At 46.8% G+C, this 25214-nt stretch overlaps 1 protein-coding gene across 7 annotated transcripts in view; it reads left to right on the top strand.

Annotated features, from left to right (window-relative positions):
* LUZP1 (leucine zipper protein 1) overlaps window positions 1–25214 on the top strand; it is a 65288-nt gene that overhangs the window by 28708 nt on the left and 11366 nt on the right. For 5 of the 7 annotated variants that reach the window (XM_065577210.1, XM_065577211.1, XM_065577209.1 and 2 more), the window contains one exon: window positions 11047–14333. In XM_065577210.1, coding sequence (XP_065433282.1) covers window positions 11160–14333 — 3174 coding nt within the window. In that variant the 5' untranslated portion in view covers window positions 11047–11159. Of the gene's footprint in view, window positions 1–11046; window positions 14334–16032; window positions 16156–22188; window positions 22329–25214 lie in introns of those variants that run through there. The other 2 variants (XM_065577213.1, XM_065577215.1) reach the window with 2 other exon arrangements.

Genomic DNA, 25214 nt, shown 5'->3' with positions numbered 1-25214 from the left:
TGTGGTTAATAATCCCCCCTCCGTGCTCTTGCCTCTAAACTTAACCCAAAGACTCTCAAGAGAGAGTTAGGCTGGAGTCCCTTAGGACTCCACTAGAAACACCCCCACTGGATGATGATTCCTCATTAACGGTTACATTTTAAACCAGTTTTTAATCCATTTAAAATGTGCTGCACTGAGTCTTTTATATTATGCCTCTATCGTATCCCCCCTTAGTTGTTTCTTTTCTAAACTGAACAATCCCAGATTTTTTAATCTCTCCTCATATGGAAGCTATTCTATACCTCAAACCTTTTTTTGTTTCCTTTCTAGGTAGCTTTTCCAATTCTATTATGTCTTGTTTTGATATGGTGTGACCAGAACTGCACACAGTATTTGAGGTGTGGATGTACCATGGATTTAAACAATGGCATTATGATATTTTCTGTCTTATTATATATCCCTTTCCTAATGGGATTTAATAGAACAGACATTTTCTTATCTTTTTTGACTGCCACTACACATTGAGTGGACGTTTTCAGAGAACTATCCACAATGACTCCCAAGACCTCTTTCTTGAGTGGTAACAGCTAATTTAGACCCCATCATTTTGTATGTATTGTTGGAATTATGTTTTCCAATGTGCATTACTTTGCATTTACCAGCATTGATTTTCATCTCTCATTTGCTTGCCCAGTCACCCAGTTTTGTGAGATCCCTTTGTAACTCCTCCAGTCAGTTTTAGACTTAACTATCTTGAGAAATTTAGTATTGTCTGAAAACTTTACTACTTCCCTGTTTACCACCTTTACCAGGTCATTTATGAATACGTTAAACAGCACAGATCCTTGGGGGACCCTACTATTTATCTCTTTCCATTGTGAAAACTGATCACTTATTCGTACCCTTTGTTTCTGTCTTGTAACCAGTTAGTAATCCTTTTATACCATGGCTGCTTAGTTTGCAGTTTGTTTATCTTTAGTTAATGCTGTTAACATCCTCCTTAGTTATTGTTGGGGTTGGATGATGGAAGGGTTTTTAAGCTAGTTAAATAAAATCTAGTGCTCAGAAGTTGAAGCTGGACACATTCAAATTAAGAATAGGACATAATTTTTTAGGCAGCGAAGGTTAAAAATCAACATAAATCAAAAGAGGGCATTCTTAATCCAAAATCCACACCCAGATTTGCACTGGAATAACTAACCATGTGAATTACAACTGATTGAGTCATTTGGGTTCCAGTTTGTGTGTAGACAAGCCTTCAGGCAGACGTCTTTGTATTGGTTATACCTGGCTAATGTTTTGGAAGTTTTCTTCAGAACCAGAACAGCTTCAAGCCAAGATCCTCAAAGGTATTTAGATGCATAACTGCTGAAATCAATGGGAGTTATATGCCTAACTCATTTAGACCCTTTGTAAATTCCATTAGGTGCCTATCTGCATCTTTAGATGCCTAGACACCTTTATGTAAATCTGATTCTAGCATATTTAATGAAAACTGAGATTCTGGAGAACAGTTGTCATGTCACTCTGCAATGGCTGTGGAAGTACCTAGTCGTTCTGCACTTCGGAAAATGCTGCTGTAGCACAACCACAAGTTATTGGCTTTAATGCAAGAAGCATTGAGTAAAGTCCTCTGGTCTGTGCTATGCAGGAAGTTAGACCAGGAGATCCATTCTGATTTAGATGTCATTAAAATCCATGAAAAGAGGGACAATTTAGGGGGAATATCAGGAAAAGTTTACTGATATAGGCCTATGAGGCTGTAATATCTTTCCTTTAAGACAAGACTGGACAAAGCACTAAAAAAAATCCTGTAGGAACTGGACTGGTCCCAGGGAACTAGATGACCCAGCAGGGCTTCTTCATCTAAAAAATCATTTTATTTTTTTGTTTTAAATTATAAAAAAAATGGCTTTGTCTGCACCCTAGTGAAAGCAGTCTCCCATGTGCTCCTGTGCTGCATGGAGTGGGGAAGCAGCCACACCAGGAGGAGTTATGGATGAATCAACGGTGATGCCTCCTCACCCCAACACAGAGTGTAGTTTAAAGCCACCCCAGCACTTCCCCTGGCAAATGTTTTGCAGATAAGAGAGCCTGGGAAGCTGCCCCTGACTGATGCAGAACTGCCTGAAGAGCTGCGGTGGCTTCACCAGAACCAGAGGAAACCCAACCAGAAACTAAACATTTTTCCTTGTGTTACGCTCCCTTAGGCGACCCCCATATTTCCCGAAAGGGCGCTCACTCAGGCAGCCCTGTCCCATGGAGAAATGTGGTGGACATTTCTTATGCTGGCTCCAGCCTGCATGTCAGAGCTGTGAGCAGGCACTGTTCAAATGTGCTAAATGGGATCCTAGTCACTGCCCACAAATGGTATCCTGCAGGCAGGTTCAAGAGACAGCTGCTGCTGTTCCCTGGCAGGGGCTGGGGCTGGTCAAGGCGCCCTGCAGCAGTGCAGTTCAGGTACAGTACAGTCACTGATGTGGAATTGAATGCCCACAACTGCCAGTCACCTCTGCCTCAGAGCTCCTGGGTGCATTTCTGGGCAGCAGGGAGCCTCCCTTAGCCCATTGGGTGCAGTTCTAATGACATTTCTTCAGAGGCTCTTGCCTGGTGCTGAACTCTCCCCTGCTCTTCCACCTGCTGTTGGCCTGCGAGCAGCGTGTCCCAAACAATAGGCAGGAAAAAGGAATCTGGGCTAGGAGTGCAGCAGCCCGTAAGCTGTGTATGGTGACATGGCGGGGGTTGGTACTGCTCGCCCAGCTTGACCCCTGCATGCCACACAACTGACCTTAGTTTTTGTTACATTTTCCTGTAAGGAGGAACCTTCCTTTGGGGATTTGCCATGATGATGATTTGCCAGTTGCTGCTGCCACTTTCAGTCACTTGGTGTGTGAGGTGGCAGCATAACTGCCCTGCCCCAGCAACTCCTCCCCCCAAAATCTCCTTCAGCAAGGGGCCCATTTGGCAGGTGGCTGTGTTTGCACTAAACACCCCTCTGCCCAACAGGAAATGAGTCACCTCCTGTCAAGGCCTTCATGTCAGGCACTGCAGTCTCCTCCCCACATCCTGCTCTTCCCTTCTTGGCTCTGTGAAATAGGAAACTCATTAAGTGCTTCCTCTATAGGGAACGCTGACAGGAATGCTACAGGCTGAGCAAGGGTTGTAGATCAATGGAACTGAAACCCTCCTCTCCTCTGGCTGTATTAGCCCCTCAGATGCCTCTCTAGCTTGTTTGCTGGGAGACTCACTTCAGGATCAGATTCCTGATGAACTAATACAAACTGCAAGAAGAGGATTTCAGATCCTTTGACCAGCAGTCCCTGCCTCAACTCGAGATGAGGCTGCAGTGGACAGGGCTGCCACAAGTATTCCCATCGCTACTCTGCTCCCCGGAGAGGAAGAACTTGCACATTTCTCATGTACTGCTTGGCAGCTGGTCACCAACCGCCTGGCTGAGCATAAAGTTGCTTTGAAAATGCAAAAAGGAACATTGATGTTGAAAAGATCTCCAGGGGATTACAAACGTCAGCTAGGGATGGGGGAAGCTCCAGAGCTTGCCTGTCGTTCAAATAGCTGCTTGTTATTAGTAGAAACACCAGAGATGGGAGCAAGCATTTGAGAGAATCCCTCTCCTGGGCCTTGGGGCTGAGAGCAGCTCACAGCAGAGCACCTGACATCCCTCCAAATTCCTTCTGGAGAAGGTAAACATAGTCAGATTCCAGAATTAACTGATTTAAAATTTTATTAGAAAATATTTAAAAATAAACGATACAGAAAATTTGAAGCGTCACTCCCAGAAACCACCAGCTCCATCCGTGTTTCCTGGGTCTGATCTCAGTCACCTTCAATGAGCCCTGTGTGATGTGATGGGGTCTAAATCTGAGCTCTCCCTGTTCTCCTCTAGATGCCCAAGGAAATGGATTTGAGGCTTTCTCCCTACCGATGCAGAATCTTGGGTTCTAACTCTCATTCTGCATTTGTTTCCTGTCTCCAGTAGATGGCAGCAGGCTCACATACTGGCTGGCAGTTTTGCAGATAGATCAGATACACAGCTGCATTAGAAAAGTTCTGGGAATATTTTGTTTTTCTGTTCCCTGATCTTTGAAAACCTAGGAAATTCTGACCTGGGCAGCTCTTCCAAAGAGACAGCTGCTGAGTGGTAAGTCAGTCATCCCTGCTACAATACAGGCAATCCCCACATATACGCTGTGGATTCAGTAAGGAATTCAGCTCACACAAACACCACTCATCGGGTTCCAGCAGAAATTCAGCAACTCCTCTCCCTCTTCCCTCTCCACCAGTCCAGGGCTTGGGGTGCACTCAGATTCTACTCCTTATTGCCATTACAAACTATCTAGATGTTGCCAAAGGGGAGCTGTCAGAGGCAAATGCAATCCATCAGCCATTGTCCAGGACTAGACTTTAATCTGTTCTGAATTTAACTTGCAAAATATCCAACCTCTGTGTTTGGGTTAACCCCTTTGGGTCCATCTCTGATCCAGAGGCAGGTTGCTCCACAGATGTTCCTTGTTGCCTTTTCATGAAAAGTTCTTGGATTCCTGATTATTTGAGGAAATTTCTTTCCTGTATTTTGAACACTGGTGTAGGCAGTGTCTAGTGTGACAGGGTCAGGCCAGAGGGCTACAGGAGAGTGATAGAAGGCATATATATTAGCCCCAGATTAAGTAGGTCCCCTTTCCCTGAGTAAGATAACAGGGAAGGTTCCAGAACAATCAGGAACTTTCTGGAAACAATTAAGGCAGACAGGCTGATTAGAACACCTGCAGCCAATCAAGAAGCTGCTAGAATCAATTAAGGCAGGCTAATCAGGGTACCTGGGTTTAAAAGGGAGCTCCCTTCAGTTTGTGGTGTGCGTGTGAGGAGCTGGGAGCAAGAGGCGCAAGGAGCTGAGAGGGTGTGCTGCTGGAGGACTGAGGAGTACAAGCATTACCAGACACCAGGAGGAAGGTCCTGTGGTGAGGATAAAGAAGGTGTTTGGAGGAGACCATGGGGAAGTAGCCCAGGGAGTTGTAGCTATCATGCAGCTGTTACAGGAGGCACTGCAATCCACAGGGCTCTGGGCTGGAACCCGGAGTAGAGGGCGGGCCCGGGTTCCCCCCAAAACTTCTCAGCTCCTGATCCAACACAGGAAGATCTCTGAGGCTAGCAAAATCCGCCAATAAGCGCAGGACCCACAAAGGTAGATGAGGAACTTTGTCACAACTGGTGTCAGGGGTGGGATCTGGTGTGCACAGCGCGGTGGAAAAAGGAGGGTGATTTCAAAAAAAAGGGAGAGGGTTTATTTTTTTTCTCACCACAATGGATGACTTAGTACGGTCATTGATACAAGCTACAGCGGCCCAGCAGGAGGCTACCCGTGTCCAGGCAGCTGCCCAACAGGAGGCAGTGCGGCTGCAGCAAGAGACTAATCGCCTGCTGATGGACCAGGCTGCTCAAGACCGAGCTATGTTGCGGAAACTGGTAAACCAGGTAAAGACCCTTACAGAGCTGAACTGTGGCCGTGATAGGACGCAGATCATACGGGCCAGCCATTGGCTGCAGAAAATGACGTGGAAGGATGATGTAGAGGCATACCTTCTGGCCTTTGAGAGGACAGCCCTACGGGAGGCCTGGCCTCGAGATCAGTGGTCTGGCATCCTCGCCCCATTCCTGTGTGGGGAGGCCCAGAAGGCCTACTATGATCTGTCTGAAGAGGCTGCGGCAGACTACCCCCAGCTGAAAGCAGAGGTTCTGGTCATCGACCAATACGTGAGGGGGCTACCGCCAGACCTTCATGCCTGGGTAAACCAGAACGAACCCTCCACCTATGATGAAGTTGTCGCACTGGTAGAGGGGCGAAGGACGGCGAGGGAGCTTACCCGACCAGTTAAGGAAGAGGCACCCCGGGTTAAACTAGCAGCACCAAGCCCTAGAGCTCGGGTGACTGGGCCACCAGGAGAGTCCAGGTGGAAAAAGAGAGGGGCTGAAGGCCCACCTGAAGCCACAAAGAGTTGGAGCACTGAGGGAGAAGAGGATCGGGATGTTAGACTGCCCAAACCAAGAGACCAGGGAATGCCTAAGGCCCGATACAGATGTTATGCCTGCGGGGAGTGGGGACACATAGCTGCACAGTGTCCCAATGCTGAGGAGCCTATGCAGTGTAACCTGGGGAACTGGGCAGATCCATGCTCCCTAATCCACCTTGTGGGGGTCTCACTAACCCCACATATGTACACCAGACCAGTGAAACTAAATGGGGTGGAGACCACAGCACTGGTTGATTCGGGGAGTGCTATCACGCTTATCTCAGGGAAGTTTGTGAAGCGTAGTCAGCTGCTGCAGGCTAAACGTACGGGGCTAACATGCGTCCATGGGACAGTTAGTTATTACCCGACCATCCCAGTAAAAATTGAAATCCAGGGGAACACTACTGAGGTAGCAGCAGGTGTAGTCCCTAAACTCCCATACCCGGTGCTCATAGGGAGGGACTTCCCAGGGTTTGGAGACTTACTCCCAGTAGGAGGACTGGAGAAAGTGGGGAACCCTGAAGTTAGTGAGGCATCCACAGTAGACTGTCAATCCCCAGTCTTCTCTGAAATATCCCCAGATTCGTTTTCCATTTCCAGACAGGGTAGAAAGTAGAAAAGGGAAAGGAGGGCAGCTAAGTCTGACCCACACCCTAATTCCTCTGAACCAGTAGAGGCAACAGAAACTGGCCCCCTGGATCTTAGGCAGATTAGCCCCAGGAGAGGAAATTTTGGACGGGACCAGGCTGAAGACCCAAGGTACGACAACATTAGGAAGGAGGTGACCGAAATAGATGGGGTCCCGTGGAAGGGAAAACCCAGGGACCAGGACCCTACTTCATAATGAAGAAGAATCTCTTATACCGGGTTGCACCAGTACAGGGGCAGAAGGTACAGCAGATCCTAGTACCTCAAAAACACCAGAATGCTGTATTAAATCTTGCCCATAGTCCTCTTTTTGGGGGGCCTTTGGGGGTAGAAAAGACCCTGGCACGGGTCCAGGGACGATTCTTCTGGCCCGGTGTACATGAAGAAGTGGGGAGGTACTGTGCGTCCTGCCTGGAGTGTCAGCTGCACAGTTACCGTCCCCACTTGAGGGCACCTTTGGTACCCCTTCCTATCCCTTTCGAGCGAATAGCCATGAACCTAGTGGGACCCCTGGAGAAGACAGCCACCAATATATACTTGTCATTCTGGATTATGCTACTCGCTACCGAGAAGCCGTCCCCCTGCGGAACACGGCCTCTAAAACGATAGCTAAGGAGTTGGTGAGGATCTTTGCTCGAGTGGGGCTACCAAAGGAGATATTAACAGGCCAAGGTACCCCCTTTATGTCGAAGCTAATGAAGGACCTCTGTACGCTGCTCCATATACATACCTTGAGAACTTCAGTCTATCATCCGCAGACCGATGGGCTGGTAGAAAAGTTTAACCGAACCCTCAAGGCAATGATAAGGAAAGTGGTAAGTCGGGACGGGAAGGATTGGGACACCCTACTACCCTACCTTATGTTTGCAATCCGGGAGGTACCTCAGGCCTCAACTAGGTTTTCCCCCTTTGAGTTATTATATGGACGCCACCCCCGTGGCATACTAGATATCGCAAAAGAAATCTGGGAAGAGGAACCCAATGAGGGGAGAAATATAATAGAGCATGTAATGCAGATGCGAGACCGGATAGCCCGGGTCAACCCTATTGTACAGGAACATTTGGAAAAGGCGCAGGAGGCCCAGCGAACAATCGCCAGGCAAAAGTGCGACAGTTCCAACCAGGGGATCTGGTGATGGTGTTGGTCCCATGGCAGAAAGCAAGCTTTTGGCCCAATTGCAGGGGCCCTATGAGGTGGTTGAACCCATGGGGGAAGTAACCTACAAGGTGCGGCAGCTAGGACGCTGAAAACAAGAACAGATTTATCACATTAACCTCTTAAAGCCTTGGCACCAGCGAGAGGCGTGTGTAGTGGCCCAAGAGACCCCGATCCAGGGAAATAACATGCAGGAGCAGATCAGAATATCCACTTATCTGACACCAAACCAGAAGAAGGAGGTAACTGAGATGATCAACCGATACCAGGACGTGTTTTCAACCAAACCAGGTCGGACCACCGAAGCATATCACCACATTATCACAGACCCTGGGGCAAAGGTAACTTTAAGGCCCTATCGGGTCCCAGCGGCAAAAAGGGAGGAGATCAAGGCAGAGGTAAAAAGGATGTTGGAGCTGGGAGTCATTGAAGAGTCCCACAGTCAGTGGTCAAGCCCGATTGTGTTGGTGCCCAAACCCAATGGCACCACTAGGTTTTGTAATGATTTTCGCCGGCTGAATGAGAGATCCAAATTTGATGCATACCCCGTGTCGATGAGTTAGTTGACCGCCTGGGCAATGCCCGATTTTTGACCACCCTTGATTTAACAAAGGGATACTAGCAGATTCCCCTTGCCAAAGATGCGAAAGAAAAGGTGGCATTCTGTACCCCAGAGGGTCTGTTTCAATATACTGTTCTTCCTTTTGGACTGCATGGGGCACCTGCCACCTTCCGGCGTCTTATGGACAAGCTCCTACGGCCCCATACCGGTTATGCAGCGGCATACCTGGATGATGTGATTATTCACACCCCCGACTGGGAAACCCACTTGGAAAAGGTGGAAGCGGTTCTGGACACGCTAAGACGGGCTGGCCTCACAGCCAGCCCAGCCAAGTGTACTATAGGGCTAGCCGAGGCTAAATACCTTGGCTACATTGTAAGAAGGGGCTTGACCATGCCCCAACTAAACAAACTAGAGGCTATCCAAAATTGGGCCCGGCCGTATCGGAAAAAGCAAGTTCAGGCATTCCTGGGTGTAGTGGGGTACTACTCACGATTTAGTCCCCATTTTGCTACCAGAGCAAGTCCTCTGACAGACCTGATAAAAGCCGGGGGTCCAGACATGGTGAAGTGGACAGATGCCGCAGAGAAAGCATTCATGGATCTACGGACAGCCCTCTGCAGTAACCCCGTGCTTATAGCCCCAGACTTCAACAAAGAATTCATTTTACAAACAGATGCATCTGAAGTAGGATTGGGAGCTGTCCCATCACAGATGGTTGGAGATGAAGAACACCCAATCCTCTACCTCAGCAGGAAACTCCTCCTGAGAGAGCAAAAGTATTCCGTGGTTGAGAGAGAGTGCCTCGCTGTGAAATGGGCCATGGAAACACTACGTTATTACCTTCTGGGACAACGGTTTACCCTTGTGACCCACCATGCAGCAATGCAGTGGATGCAGCGAAATAAAGAGAAGAACGCAAGGGTGACCAGATGGTTCCTGTCCCTACAACCTGTCCAATTCACCATACAACACCGGGCTGGATGCCACCATGGCAATGCAGATGGCTTGTCACGGGTACACTGCCTGACGTACCAAGTTGCCCAACCCCATGGTGTTGAGCAGAGGTGGGGGATATGTGTGACAGGGTCAGGCCAGAGGGCTACAGAAGAGTGATAGAAGGCATATATATTAGCCCCAGGTTAAGTAGGTCCCCTTTCCCTGGGTAAGGTAACAGGGAAGGTTCCAGAACAATCAGGAACTTTCTGGAAACAATTAAGGCAGACAGGCTGATTAGAACACCTGCAGCCAATCAAGAAGCTGCTAGAATCAATTAAGGCAGGCTAATCAGGGTACCTGGGTTTAAAAGGGAGCTCTCTTCAGTTTGTGATGCGCGTGTGAGGAGCTGGAAGCAAGAGGCGCAAGGAGCTGAGAATGAGAGGGTGTGCTGCTGGAGGACTGAGGAGTACAAGCATTATCAGACACCAGGAGGAAGGTCCTGTTGTGAGGATAAAGAAGGTGTTTGGAGGAGGCCACGGGGAAGTAGCCCAGGGAGTTGTAGCTGTCATGCAGCTGTTACAGGAGGCACTATAGACAGCTGCAATCCACAGGGTCCTGGGCTGGAACCCAGAGTAGAGGGCGGGCCCGGGTTCCCCCCAAAACCTCCCAACTCCTGATCCAACACAGGAAGATCTCTGAGGCTAGCAAAATCCACCAATAAGCGCAGGACCCACAAAGGTAGACGAGGAACTTTGTCACACTAGTTACTTTAGCCTCTCCTCTGTTGTGGTGATCATTCCTCTTTTTATGTACTTCGTGTCTTCCAGTTTCCATCTCTAGTTTATGGTCAGTGATTCTCTGTCTGATAAGAGTTTGCCTGAGAGATGCACATTTCTCTGAAGTGAGGTATCTGCTAATGTAATAGTTTTGTGCAGGGATCCATAATGTGTGCATATGCACACAACTAACCAGTCACAGAGGAGCATGCATCACACACGCACGCACACAAAGAGCACTAATCAATCTTGGAGGGGCGCTGGGTGGATACACTAGGGTAGGCAACCTATAGCACACATGCCGAAGGCGGCACGTGAGCTGATTTTCAGTGGCACTCACACTGCCTGGGTCCTGGCCTCCGGTCTGGGGGGCTCTACATTTTAATTTAATTTTAAATGAAGCTTCTTACACATTTTAAAAACCTTATTTACTTTACATACAACAATAGTTTAGTTATATATTATAGACTTATAGAAAGAGACCTTCTAAAAACGTTAAAATGTATTACTGGCACACGAAACCTTAAATTAGAGTGAATAAATGAAGACTCGGCACACCACTTCTGAAAGGTTGCCGGCTCCTGCACTAGGGTGACCAGATATCCCGATTTTATAGGGACAGTCCCGATATTTGGGACTTTTTTAATATGGGCTCCTATTACTCCCCCACCCCCGTCCCAATTTTTCACACTTGCTATCTGGTCACTCTAGGATACACATACATACTGTCTGCCTAACTGAGCTTAGGAGGGTATTCATTTCTCCCACCAACCAGTGGTGGGATACTGTTGGAGACAGTACACTGTATTACTAGACTAAATGGACCACTGATCTTTTCCACTGTATCACTCCTTATGCTCTGAATTATAGCGTTCAGAAACATGTTTAATGAAAGAAGAGATTATACAAAAGAAACATTTCCTACCTTCCTGTATTCACTTTGTTTTCTTCTTTCAGGCTAAAATTGTCTCTGTCAAAGAAGCTGCAGGATTCAAGGAGAAACTGACATGTTTAAAATCACTCCTTTGATCCAAACTGAAGAAAATTGAACCCAAGAACAAAAAATAAAAATGGCAGAATTTACAGGTTATAAGGAGACTTCAAATCGCCACCTTCGATTCAAGTTACAGAGCTTTGGCCGTCGTCTTGATGAACTGGAAGAAGCAACAAAAAATCTCCAGAAAGCAGAGGATGAGCTTCTTGACCTTCAGGACAAGGTTATCCAGGCAGAAGGCAGCAATTCTAGCATGCTGGCTGACGTAGAAGCTCTGAGAAAAAGAGTGCTGAAAATTGAAGGCAAGGATGAAGAAATAAAAAAAGCTGAAGAGCTCTGTCAGTTGATGAAGGAAAAACTGGAGGAGGAGGAAAGTCTCACTCAAGAACTTAAATCAGAAATTGAACAGCTTCAGAAGAGAATGGCAGAACTGGAAAAACTGGAGGAAGCTTTCGGCAGGAGCAAGAATGATTGTACTCAGCTGTGTCTGAGCCTTAATGAAGAAAAAAATTTGACCAAAAAAATATCTACAGAGTTGGAAATACTTAGGATGAAAGTAAAAGAACTTGAAGCATCTGAAGACAGACTGGATAAAACTGAACATAGTTTAGTAAGTGAGTTAGAAAAGCTGAAATCTTTAACACTGAGCTTTGCTAGTGAAAGAAAACACTTCAATGAAAGAGAAAAGCAGAATGAAAAATTAATCCAGGAGCTAACACAAAAACTAGAACAAAACAACAAACTAAATAGGGCAGATCAAACTAGAAATGCATCAAACCTGCTAGAAAGATCATCAAATAGTCTTCTGGATAGAAATGACCTGAGAATTGAAGATGACTTGACCTCTGCATTGCCCTCTAAAGAAACCAGAAGAAAGGGAAGCTTGGATTACCTAAAGCATGTAGAAAATGAAACCAGAAATAAAGCAGAAAATCAAAAGAATAAAAATCAAGAAGACAACAAAGTGAAAGATCTCAACCAGGAAATTGAGAAACTTAAAACTCAAATTAAACATTTTGAATCTTTAGAAGAAGAACTTAAAAAAATGAAAGCCAAAAATAATGACCTGCAAGATAGTTATCTGAGTGAACAGAATAAAAACAAGCTCCTGACTGGTCAATTGGAAGAAATTAAAATTCAAATAAAGAAACAAAAGGATATGGAGAATGGTGAGGTGGAAAGTGAAGAAATGAGCTTCCCCAGCAGAATTAGACATGACAGACCTAAATACAGAGGTATCACAGCTGAGCCGGCAATTTCAAAACACAAGTCACGGGAGCTTTCACCTCAACATAGACGAGAAAGGACACGGAACAGAGAATTCTCTTCCAATAATGACAGTTATACCACAAGTAGCAAGCAAGTTCCCAGTCCAAGTTTAATTACTAGGAGAACAGTAAAGGCATCTAGTACATCTGCTCTACTAGACACTGTGATTACTGATACAAAAAGAATGGAAGACAAATCAGCAGTTGCTACATATTTATCTATGCAGAAAGATAGTGGTGCTCCACAAAATGAAGTGAAGAAATCGAGAGAGCAGCCATCTGTGCTGAGTCGATACCCACCGGCTGCACATGAGCACAAATCTTGGAAAGCATCTTCCAAACCTGGGAATGAAAGTGGACTGAAGACCAAAGTTGAAAAGCCATCTCAAATATTTAGTGATGTTTGCCAAGGTAACTCTGATGAAAAATCAAGCAAAGGAGAAATGACTGTATCTTTGACTGAAAAGATGAAAACAAGCCAAGCAGAGATGTCTGATCTATGTGTAGAGATACCCTTTATGAAAAGTAACCATGCACCATCCAATGAAACAGCTTCATCATATAGAAACCATATCTCTTCTCAGATGTTAGCAGCTGAATCCACCAGCTCTAAAGCAGAAGCAGCAACAGTCTCTGTTTTATCTCACAGACAGTCCCCAGAAGGGAAATCTAAACGAACAATAAACTCCCAAGAAAGAGAATTTACAGACACTTTTCATGAAAATACAAAGCCTCCAACTTTAATAAAGTATTCAAACAGCTCAAGAAGTCAAGAAGACATCTTACAGATTCTCACAATTCAAGGTAAGGAAGGAATGGACCAATCTGCACCATCAGTTACAGGTCAGACAAATGTTGGCATAAAATCTGACTCTTTGAGATCCAAAGCCATCAAACCAGCTAGCCATGAAAAACTTAGTACAGATGAGGAGATTGGTAAAAGCACCAATGCTGCCACTGAATCAGAACTGGAGACGAGAAAGAAACCCAGTTCCAGAGAATTCTCAAGCTCCAGAGGAGTTCTCAGAGCATCTCTCTTTGAAAATGATAAAAATACTGGAAATGAAGATGACCCCCCCAAATCCATAAAGACATCTGCAGATGCCGCCAGCGTAGGATTGAAATCCAGAAGGTCATTCAGCCCTAGAGAAGCTTTGAGATCAAAAGCCATCATTAAACCTGTAATAATTGAAAAGGACATGAAAGAAGTAATGGGAGGGGCTGGGTCTGAGGAATACTCTCAAAAACAGAAATCTCTCTTTAAAACTGTGACAAATAAAATGACAAGCAGCATAACAATCTTCCCCTCTGAGCCAGCCAACACAAGGACCAACACAAATGAAGCCGCAAAGGAAAGACATACTTCTACCAGCAATATTCGAGTCACTCCAAATGAGCTATCAACCATAACAAACAACATCAGCACACCCTTTGATATCTCAATTAATAAGAGTGATGCTGCTCTGAAATTATCTGAGGCAGATAAAATTGGGGATTTAGCTCTGAGAAACAGGACGGAAACACTAATCTCAAGAAGCAGTATTATGATAAAACCTTCTGAACTCATTGAGAAGAACAATTGTGAGCCATCCTTAGAATCAATCCACTGGAAAAGCCATGGGTCTTTAGAAGCAGATTCACCAGAGACAAAACACATCACTCTGAGAAGTTCTTGGAGGACAAGGCGGGGATTACAATCTTTGGAAGACTCTCAGATCAAAGTGGAAAAAAATACAGCTTCAACTCGTACAAAGGCATGCAAGTCATCTACAGACCTCTCTGAAACGGAAGGGGCCAATGCAAGAATACATTTACTTGAGCAGAATTCAAGAAAGTCCAGGGCCACTATTAATTCTTGGAATACCCCTGAATTAGAATTCCGAAGGACCCAAAGTAGCTTGAGTGCATCTGAGCTATCTACTCGAAGGAGCTACGTCCATGATCCTATCACTGCTTCTACTTGGAATCGCATGACATTAACAGTAAGTGTTCTCTGTCTTCTGTTACTTTTAACTGTCATTCTCTTTTTGAAATTGTCCACTAATTGTAGGATGCCCAACTTGAAATACTAACAGTTCTGATTTTCAGAGGCGTTACATTCCCAAAGAGTCCAGCGGAGGGCAACAAAAATGATTAGGGGTCTGGAGCACATGACTTATGAGGAGAGGCTGAGGGAACTGGGATTGTTTAGTCTCCAGAAGAGAAGAATGAGGGGGGGATTTGATAGCAGCCTTCAACTACCTGAAGGGGGGTTCCAAAGAGGATGGAGCTCGGCTGTTCTCAGTGGTGGCAGACGACAGAACAAGGAGCAATGGTCTCAAGTTGCAGTGGGGGAGGTCCAGGTTGGATATCAGGAAAAACTATTTCACTAGGAGGGTGGTGAAACACTGGAATGCGTTACCTAGGGAGGTGGTGGAGTCTCCTTCCTTGGAGGTTTTTAAGGCCCGGCTTGACAAAGTCCTGGCTGGGATGATTTAGCTGGGAATTGGTCCTGCTTTGAGCAGGGGGTTGGACTAGATGACCTCTTGAGGTCCCTTCCAACTCTGATATTCTATGATAAGCTCCTGTTCACTTCAACTGATTACCTAACTATTGAGGCATCCAAATTAATTAGCGACTTTGGAAAATTGGGCGGATTAGTTGTGTTCCCATCTGCCTCATTCTTGTACTGCTCCCTGTGTAAATAAAGCCATACTCATCTGTTCTTGCCAAAGCTAAGAGAGGAAATAATTGGTCCCAGCTTAGTCATGAGCCTATATGTCTTTTAAAGTCAAGCTTTGCAAGGTAGAGTCAGCAGGAAATAGCAAAGAATTCATTTAAAGAGTGCTGCACTGCTTCAGTCTGAACTTTCAACTTCCATTTTTAAAGGGACGCTGGCTGTGTCACCTCCATGTGTGACATACCTCAAACGGCTCCCTGGAACACGTCCTAGCAGACCACAGTTGTGTGGTGGTTGTGTGGTGCTGCCATCTCCTCCTAGTTCCAAGTTGTTAGATCACCTTGAGAAAAAGCTTAAAACACATGAACTACTTTCCTATCATTACTTTTCCTTGCTATTGAGTATGTTATTCAGTTGTCAGTGAGAGGAGAGCTTGCATAAGGGGAAATCCAGGAGATGTTCTCACTGTTAAGATGTGGTTCTCTCTCCGAAGAGGACTGAGAATCCCTGACATTAAAATATTCATCTGGTGGGGTGTGTCCATTCTGGCCATGCTAAATAATATGTGTTTTAATTACTGTTCGAGTTCAATGTACCCACTCTTTATGCAGTATCTATACAATACAAACAGCAGGGGTGCCCTCATTAACTCCCACAGTCATTTTCAGTGTTGGTCTGAAGCACAAATAAAGTACAGAAGAGATCAAAGGTCTGTAGGGTGGTTGTGGAAGGGAGGGAATTCTCAGCCAAATGAATTTGCCACTGAACAAAGGTTTCCATTTGGGAATATAGATGAAGATGTGAGAGGGTATTTTTGTTTTCCAAACCTTGCTTTGTTCCCTAGAACCAACTTCACCTCTCGGGGATTAAGCATACAATGCAACACGGCTTTACTTTGTAGCATCTATTGTCATTAGAGAGTTAGGGTCAGATTATCAAAGATATTTGGGCACCTAAAGATGCAGATGGGCACCTAGTGGATCTATATTTGACCTAATAGGCATGTTTGAAAATCCCACTAGGTACATTTCTTCTTTGAGTAGCTGAAGACATATATTCCAAGTAGGTGTGTGCGCACCCCAAATGCTGGAGCCGGAGACTTTTGCCTAGCAGAACCATTAGAGGGGCAGCATCCGGCGATATGAGATGGCACCGCCCCAGCCCCCTTCAGTTCCTTCTCATCACCCATCGTCTGGAGTCAGAGCTCGTGTGGTGGTGGTTTTCACAACCTTACATTCATCTTTTTTGTGTAGCTTATTGTACATAGTTAAGAGTTAGTTTTAATAAAAAAAAAATAGAGAGTATTAGTGGCTGTGCCCCCCCCCCCCCCCCGATGCCCTCCCCAGGTTTAAGCATTGTCCTTCGTGTGGAGTAGCGTTTCCCAACAGTGACCCCACACACAGTGCTTGCTCTGCCTTGGCAAAGCCCATCTTAAGGAGCGCTGTTCATCTGTAGATGGTTCAAGAGGAGGACTCAGGTGGTGCAGGTCCTTTGCCTCAAACAGCACCTGCTTGAACAAGCCACGTGGCTTGAGCCCACACAGGGGACTATCTCGGGCCGCAGATTGCCCTGGGGCTCAGAAAGTGCTGCTGCATCTTGTTCTGGGGTAGTGACCTCTCCGAAGAGGCACAGGAATCGTTCTCCGTTGTTGGCACCAAAGAAGAGTTGTCCAAGGGGAATTCTTCTGCCTTCCCTGGCATGGGACCAGTCCTGGTCCGCAGGATGGCATGTGTACATCTGTTTCTCCTTTTGGTACAGGGCAGGAAGGGGAGAAACCCTGTACTGTTGACTCCAGTTCTGGCCTCCAGGCATCTATTTAGAGTCCAGTACTGACTGGAGGGATGCCAGTACTGACCGTGTCTGTGATGTCAGCATACCAGGCTGTAGCGGACTTACTGTGCCTTTTGGTCCCGTCATCGCTGCTGGTCAAAGACTTCGCGAAGCTGGTGTCTGCAGTGGCCCCCCAATTAATGAGGTGCTCCTCAAACCTGTGAGTGCTCTTTGAGGTACACCGGCTTCGTTACCGCCAGTGGTCAAGTGCTTGGAGAAGCGCTATTTTGTGGCTGTTCAGGCATACAAGGGGGTCTATTCCCATCTGGCCCCAAACTCCCTGGTGGTCATGGCAGGACAGGTTCAAGTCCACGTCCAAAGACAGAGAGACTAAGCGTTTGGACCTTTTGGGCAGAAAGGTATGCACCTCCTAATGGTTACAGATGAGGATTGTGAACCAGCAAGCTTTATTGTCCAAATATGACTTTCTCAATTGGTTGACTATGGCCAAATTTGAGGAGCAGTTGCCTGAAGTGTCTTGTGATGAATCTTGTGTGTTTGTCACCGAAGACTGCTTGATGGCCAAGATTTCTTTGCAATCCGCCCTTGATATTGTGGACACCTCAACCAAAGTGATGGCCTTGGTGATTACTATGAGGAGGGCTTCCTGTCTCCAAAACTCAGGGATTGCTCTGGATGTCCAGCAAACAATCGAAGACTTGCCTTTTGATGGCAGAGCCTTGTTTTCAGACAAGATTGAAACCCTGCTTTCCTTTAAGGATTCCAGGGCTACCGTAAGGTCTTTGGGGGTGCATATGCTGCCCATGCAGAGACACCACTACGGGGCACAGCAACAACAACTGTACAGACCACAGCATCCTTTTGTCAGCCCTTCTCCTCGAGACAGTGAGACTAATCTAGGAAGAGGGAAAGGTCTCACAAGAGGAAGCACTTGAGCTCAGGGCCTGGCTGGGCTGTTCGCCCTCCTTTTGCACCTGTTAAGCGCCCATTTTGACTCATTGGTCCAGAGCACCGTTCCAGTTCTTCTTCTTCCACTCTCATTGCCTCCCACCCCCTGTTCCATTGGGGACAGGCTGGTCTGGTTTTATAATGCCTGGGTCTCAATTACCTCTGACAGTGTGTCTATGACCCAGCTGTAAGATCGGGCTATACCAACCAATTTCTCTCCACGCACCAGCCTCACTCTTCAGGGACCCCTCTCATGAGATGCTGCTCTTCGAGCCGGTCGGCTGTCTGCTAATGTTGGGAACGGTGGAGGAAGTTCCGCGAAAACCCCAGCGTCATGGTTTCTACTCCTGGTACTTCCTGATACCAAAATCCAAGGGCAGGATGAGGCCCATCCTCAACCTTTGTGGACTCAACAAATTAATCAGATATGTGAGGTTCCACATGGTCACACTCTTAGCTATCTGCCCTCCTCTGTCTTAGAGTGACTGGTTTGCTGCTCTTCAGGATGCTTATTTTCATGTGGCCATTCTACCAAGTCACAGGAAGTTTCTTTGCTTCTTAGTAGGAGAATGCCATTTTCAGTACATAGTTATCTCATTCGGCTCTCTTCCCCTTCTCCTTCCCCCTGCCCCCCCCCCCCCCCCCCCGAGTTTTCACCAAATATATGGCATTGGTCATGGCATACCTCTGGAGGAAGGGAATCCACATCTTCCCCTACCTTGATTACCAGTTGCTAAGGGGCAGTTCCAGAGAGGAGGTTCTTGCCCATGTTAACACCGCATACCATTTACTCAACCGATTGGAACTCATTCTAAACACCACTAAGTCAACCTTGGCTCCCACTCAACAAATGGAGTTCACTGGGGCTCTGTTAGATTCCACAAAGTTGAGGGTGTTCTTGCTGAGCGACTGCTTCCTGGCAATTCAACAAATGTGTCTCCGTCTACAATCGCAACCTTCCATGACAGTTTGCGTGTGTTTGAGCCTGTTGGGCCATCTGTCCAGTTGCACCCAGGTGGTCTAGTTTGCCAGGTTGCGTCTTCACCCTCTTGTGATGTGGCTCAGGACAGTTTACCGCCCAGCCCTGCATCTCTGGACTGGTTGATTCACCTTCCTCCACTGGTCCTGGAGTCCCTGCACTGGTGGGAGTCCCTGTGCAACTTGTGCCAAGGAGTTCCTTTCACTTGGCCCTCCCCGATCAAATCAGTGATTAACATTCATCCCTTCTGGGTTGGGGGGCGCATTTGGACTTGTTGAGGGTGTAGGGCCTGTGGTTGGAACAGGAAGCCTTGTTCCACATCAATGTATTGGGGCTTCTGGCTATCTACAATGCATGTCGTGCCTTCCAGGACCACATCAGGCATTCAGTGGTTCACTTACTCACCAATAATACCACCACACTGTACTATGTGAACAAACAAAGGGGAGCCCACTCCAGATTGGCTCTAGGCAGAGCAATCAACCTATGGCAGTTCTGCGTCAAAGAAAACATCACCCTGGTAGCTGTCCACTTGCCAGGGGTGCAGAGCCATCTTGCCGAGTGTCTCAGCAGGTTTTTTTCCCAGAGCCACGAATGGTCCCTTAAAGGAGTGTCCTTCAGATTGTTTTTGCAGCATGGGGCATCCCCATGATCGATTTATTTGCAACGAGGGAAAACAAAGAGTGTCACCTATTCTGCTCTCGGGGAGGGTCTCAGCCCAGGCTCTACACTTCCACTACAGCTGGCAGTCGACTCTCTTATATGTCTTCCCTCCTGTCCCAATCATTCCCTAGGTCATTGCCAAGCTCAAGGTGCATCAAGCCAGGGTCGTCCTGATTGCCCTGGCGTGCCTGAGACAGTGTTTTTTTTCGGGCCTCCTTGTTTTGTCAGATCAGCCTCCCATGCCGCTACCTCTTCTTCCCAACCTCTTCACACAGATGCATTCTGCATCTGACTATCAGCTCCCTACACCTTACGGCATGGCTGCTGCATGGCTGAATGAAAAGGAAGAACATTGCTTGGAGGCTGTGAAACCTTCCACTTGGACAGCCTATTTGGCAAAATGGAAGAACAGGGACTTCCATCCAGCACATCTTGGAGTACCTGCTACACCTTCAGAAATCGGGCTTGGCACTCAGTTCTCTGAGAATGCACTTGGCAGCAATATCCGTGTTTCATCCATCTATTCAAGGGAAATCAGATTTTTTCCAATGCCATGGTGACAAGGACTTCTCCGCCTGCATCCTCTGGTCTGAGGGCCAGTCCCCTTGTGGGACCTAAACACTGTTTTAGCAGCTCTTATGGGACCTCCATTCAAGCCCCATGCTTCCTGCCCATTGCTTCTCCTGTCTCAGAAAACTGCATTCTTGGTAGCAATTGCCTCTGGGGCCTCCTTACACACAGTTTTCCACGGACAAGGTAATGATCCAGCCACACCCAAAGTTCTTATCCAACGTGGTCTCTCAGTTGCATTTGAACCAGGTGGTGTATTTTCCCCTAAGCCACATTCCTCCGCAGAGGAGCAACGCCTCCAAACGTTAGACACTAAATAGGACTGAACTGTTTCGTGCTTCACCTTGCGTGTTCATATCCTATGCGGACTGCATGAAGGGACAAGCAGTGTCTGCACAGGCTATCTCAAGATGGATAATGTCTTGTATTCAGACTGCGTATGAGATAGCGCCAGCTATGATTCCACAGCAGATATGGGCTCATTCCACGAGAGCACAGGCAACATTGGTGATGTTCCTCAGTGATATTTCCATATCGGACATTTGCATGTGGCCATCCATCCATACATTTACGGACCATTACATGATCACTGCATGTTCCAGAGTAGATGCTAATGTTGGAAGAGCAGTCCTGAGATCCTATTCAGATAGACTCCGAGCCCCGCCTCTGGACGGGGGTACTGTTTGTAAGTCACCTACTGGGCATACACATCTGCATCTACTCAAAGAAGAAATGGTTACTTACTGTAACTGTGGTTCTTTGAGATGTGATGAAGACGTGTATTCCACAACCTGCCCTCCACCTCTGCATTGGAGTCTTCCCCTAGACATTTGGTGCGAAGGAACTTAGGGAGGTTGGGGCGGCGCTGCCTCATATACGGGTTATAGACACAAGGCGCAAACACTGCCCCTCTACGGGTACTGCTAGGCCTGTCCAGTGTGCACACAATTACTTGGAATACACATCTGCATCACATCTCGAAGAACCACAGTTACAGTAACTGTTTGTCAAGGTATTTAGGTACCTAAATGAATCTGGCCCTGAGATAGTACAGTTAGCACTGAGTTCTCTGTTGCTCAACTGTTATTTAAGAGTCTAGGTAAGAAGGAAGGAAGATGTTCTAGCTCAGTGGTTCTCAAAGCCGGTCTGCCGCTTGTTCAGGGAAAGCCCCTGGCGGGCCGGGTCGGTTTGTTTACCTGCCATGTCCGAAGGTTCAGCCGATCGCAGCTCCCACTGGCCGCGGTTCACTGCGCCAGGCCAATGGGGGCTGCGGGAAGGGTGGCCAGCACGTCCCTCGGCCCGCGCCACTTCCCATAGCCCCCGTTGGCCTGGAGCAGCGAACCGCGGCCAGTGGGAGCTGCGGGAAACGGCAAGTGCCGAGGGACGTGCTGGCCGTCCTTCCCCCAGCCCCTATTGGCCTGGAGCAGCAAACCGCAGCCAGTGGGAGCTGTGGACGCAGCAGGAAAACAAACCGGTCTGGCCTGCCAGGGACTTTCCCCGAACAAGCGGTGGAGCGGCTTTGAGAACCACTGTTCTAGCTGGTATTTTAAATGAGATGGAGGGTGCCTGAGGGATCTTGGAAGGCTGGAGATGTAGAAGGGAAAGTTTTTACATTGAGATGAGATTGTGTGCAGGGAGAGGCTTCGGGAGGAGAGACCAGAGATAAATAAAGAATACGTGATGGCATGGACTACAGGATTTTTTGGCTTCAGTTTGGAATAAACACATCTTACATGCATGGCAGAGCTATGAATGTGTTAGCAGTGCAGCCCAAATGAAGCTTTTATCCAACATTACACATTTGAGTGGTCATGTACTTAGCACCTTGAGTCAACTTTCCAGACCTTCGAGGGATAGAAAAGGTCTGTACTGCCTAACCTCGAAGAGCATGAGTCAACCCAGTTGTATGATTTTTGGGATCTAAGTGTGAGCCTTTCCCTGCAACTATGAAGGCTAGCAACAGGTAGGTAACATTTTTTTAGATGAAAGCTGAGCTTCTCACACAATAACATGACTCCAGGAGCTTGCTCTTTGAGAAAAACAACAAATATTGTTAGATTTGCAATAAAATTGTAAAAGTTGGCAACCCTGAAAATTATACATTTGAGAAATCTCAAAAAAATCCCCTAAAGGATCTAGGTCTATAGCTGGGGGATCTGCTAGGGCTACTGTATTCCACAGGAAGACCCTTCTAAGTGACATATAACACCAATCTTTACTTTGGCAGGGGGTGAGATATCGGACCTTAAATCTGCTACCTGTTCAGGACCATGCTATTACCAACTTTGGGAGTTCAAATACCATGATACAGCTCCCTGCCCCCCAAATCACAAGTTTGTCTGTCAAATAATAATTTTTAAAAATCATTGGTGTTGTCTGGTTTTTGTGCTAAGCCGGGCTCCTTGTGTGTGTGTTTCATGATGTAAATTCAACACACTCACAAACTGGGGGCACCTACCCACTTCTGGCTGATGGGAGGGACACACTCCCCAGGACCTTCCTGTCCTTCCCCCAGGAGGCTTCCCCCTGCTCTCCTATCTCCCCTATCCTGTCCCCTGCTTCAACTGCACAGAGCCCAGCTGCAGCAATTGCTGCGGCAAGGGCAGCTGACTGAGCAGGGGTTGGGAATGGAGGGCCAATGCACCTGCCTTCTCTCCACACACACCCCCCACCACTCTCCCCCAGCATTGTTCTACCCTCTCCATGCAGCATGGTGGGAGGTTAAATAGGGCTGAAGCTGCTGCCACTCCCTGGGCTAGGGCCCTGCTCTGCACGCAGACAGGAGAAAGCTGAGGCTTCCCAGCTTGCTGAGGCCAGGTGTGAGACCCAATGTATGACAGAGACCCTGACTAGGGGACACTAAAATCGTTCACCGGGGTTGGCTTAAACTTGCTGGGCCAAGGCCAAAGCTGAAGCCCAACGGCTTCAGCCCTGAGCAGCGGGGCTCAGGTTACAGGCCCCCTGCCTGGGGCTTCACCCCTTGGGTTTCGACTTTGCTCCTTCCCCGGCCTGGGGTGGTGGGCTCGGGCTTTGGTTTTGCACCCCACCCCACCCCACCCCCTGGGGCAGCAGGGCTTCGGTGAGCTTGGGTGTACTTAGCACCTTGAGTCTAACTTTCCAGACCTTGGAGGGATAGAAAAGGTCTGTAGTGCCTAACCTCAAAGATCATGAGTCAGATCCCAAAAATCATGGGGTTGGGTTAAGTGTGAGCCTTTCCCTGCAAATGTGAAGGCTAGCAACAATTTTTAAAATGAAAGCTGAGCTTTCAAACCTAGCTGATAAACCTAGGGTGCCCTTTCTTGGAGGAGACATGTATTTGCAGTGGCTCAGGTATAAACACTAACCTCTGGCCTAGAAATAGCCCTCAGGAGCAGGGCACATCTTGAACCTACAAGGTGTTGGGATAATCTATTCTGACCACCTGTGTAGCACAGGCAAGAGACCTGCCCCCAAATAATTCCTAGAGCAGATCTTTCCCCTGTCCTCCCACCTCACTAAAGAAACAGTATTACAGTGAAACCTTTCTGAACCTCTTGAGAAGAACAATGAACCCTCCATTGGAGGCAATCAGTTGTAAGAGCCATAGGTCATTGGAAACAGCTTCTTGAGAGAGAAAATACATCACAAGGAGACATTCTTAAGTCCTTTGGAAGACTCTTAATGCAAAGTGCATAAAAATACAACTTCCACTACCACAAACACATTCAAGTCATTTACAGCCCTCTCTGAAACAGAAGGAACCAACATAAGAATACACCCAGCATTTAAAAAGAGCTAGTGCCACTGTTAATTTCTTCCATCACATTTCTGAGCGTGGAGTCACTTTAGGATGCAAACCTGTTCTCATTCCTGAGAGCAGTTTTAGTCATATCATACCCACAAACACACTTCCTATGGGAGGCAGGGGATAGGACTGGCAACCAATAGGTAGGACAGAGCAAAAAGATGGGAGGCAAGATCCTGGGCAGACCTCAGCAAACTCACAGTCCTAAGGGATTAGTTCCCTAAGAGTGAATGCTATGTGGAGAGACGCTAAGAGCATGTTGAAGGGCAAAGTTCAAACCTCCAAATCCTAGAATGAGCCTGGTGTCTAGTTCAGAGCCAATGTTCGGTGGGGGGGGGCTTCAAAGGAGCAAAAAACCAAAGTAGTGGGGGAGAATAAAATCTGCCTGGGTAAGTGCAGATGTGAACGAGGCAGAGGTTCTCAAATGTGCCTAAGGGATTTAGGGCCTCAAGTCCCATTAAAGGTCAAGGACAGTCAATGGGGCTTGTGCTCCAACATCCATTTGGCACTTCTGAAAATCTTCCTGAGCTCAGTAGGCTAGAAGAGCATCCAAAAGAAGTGGAAATCTTACTCAAACACCAGAATTAGACTGGGACAAAACTGTCTATGTTGCTTTCATCCTAGTGTAACAAGGCCAGATTTTTGAAGGTATTTAGGCATCTAATATTGCAGATAGGTACCTAGCAGGATCCCAGGTACCCAACTCTCATTGATTTCAGTAGATTTCAAACTTGATTTCAGTGGGAGTTGAGCACCCTGGCCTTTTAGAAAATCCTACTAGGCACCGGTCTACATCTTTAGGTGCATAAATACCTTTGAAAATTTGCCTCTTAAGTTCTTTATAAACAGCAGTGGAATTTTGTTGGCGTTTTAGAGACAGTCCACTATGTCAGTGTGGGCAGCCACAAACCATAATATGTGGAGGACTGCAAAATGACTCAATTCTCTGGAGGTCTTCGTGCCTCGAACATCGCTAATAAGAACGCTATGGCTTGGCTTGTTCGGATTGCATACACCTAAAAATAAATATTGTAAACAGAATTTATCTTCCCAATTTATCTTCTCAGAGGTGAGGCGGTATTCCCACCGGGGATGTTTTTAAATCTACAGGATACCAGTGTATTAAAAGAATTAGCCAAGAAGCTTTCTGAACCATTAATGTTGATTTTTAACAAGTCTTGGAACACTAGGGAAGTTCCAGAGGTCTGGAACAATGCTACTATTGTACCAGTTTTTTAAAAGCGTAAACAGGATGATCCAGGAACTACAGGTGGATTATCCTGACATTGATTCCTAGCAAAATAATGGAAAGGCTGATACAGAGTTAAAGATGGTAGCATAATTAGTGCCAGTCGTCATGGTTTTATGGAAAATAGGTTCTGTCAAACAAACTGTATATTTTTAATGAGATTAAAAGTTTGGTTAGTAAAAGTAACTGTTAATATAATAAAAACAACAAGGAGTCCTTG

The sequence above is a fragment of the Chrysemys picta genome, chromosome 23, assembly GCF_011386835.1.
Source record: "Chrysemys picta bellii isolate R12L10 chromosome 23, ASM1138683v2, whole genome shotgun sequence".
Classification (NCBI taxonomy): domain Eukaryota; kingdom Metazoa; phylum Chordata; order Testudines; family Emydidae; genus Chrysemys; species Chrysemys picta.
Note: the sequence above shows the minus strand (reverse complement) of the source record. Positions and strands in the feature narration are given on the sequence as shown.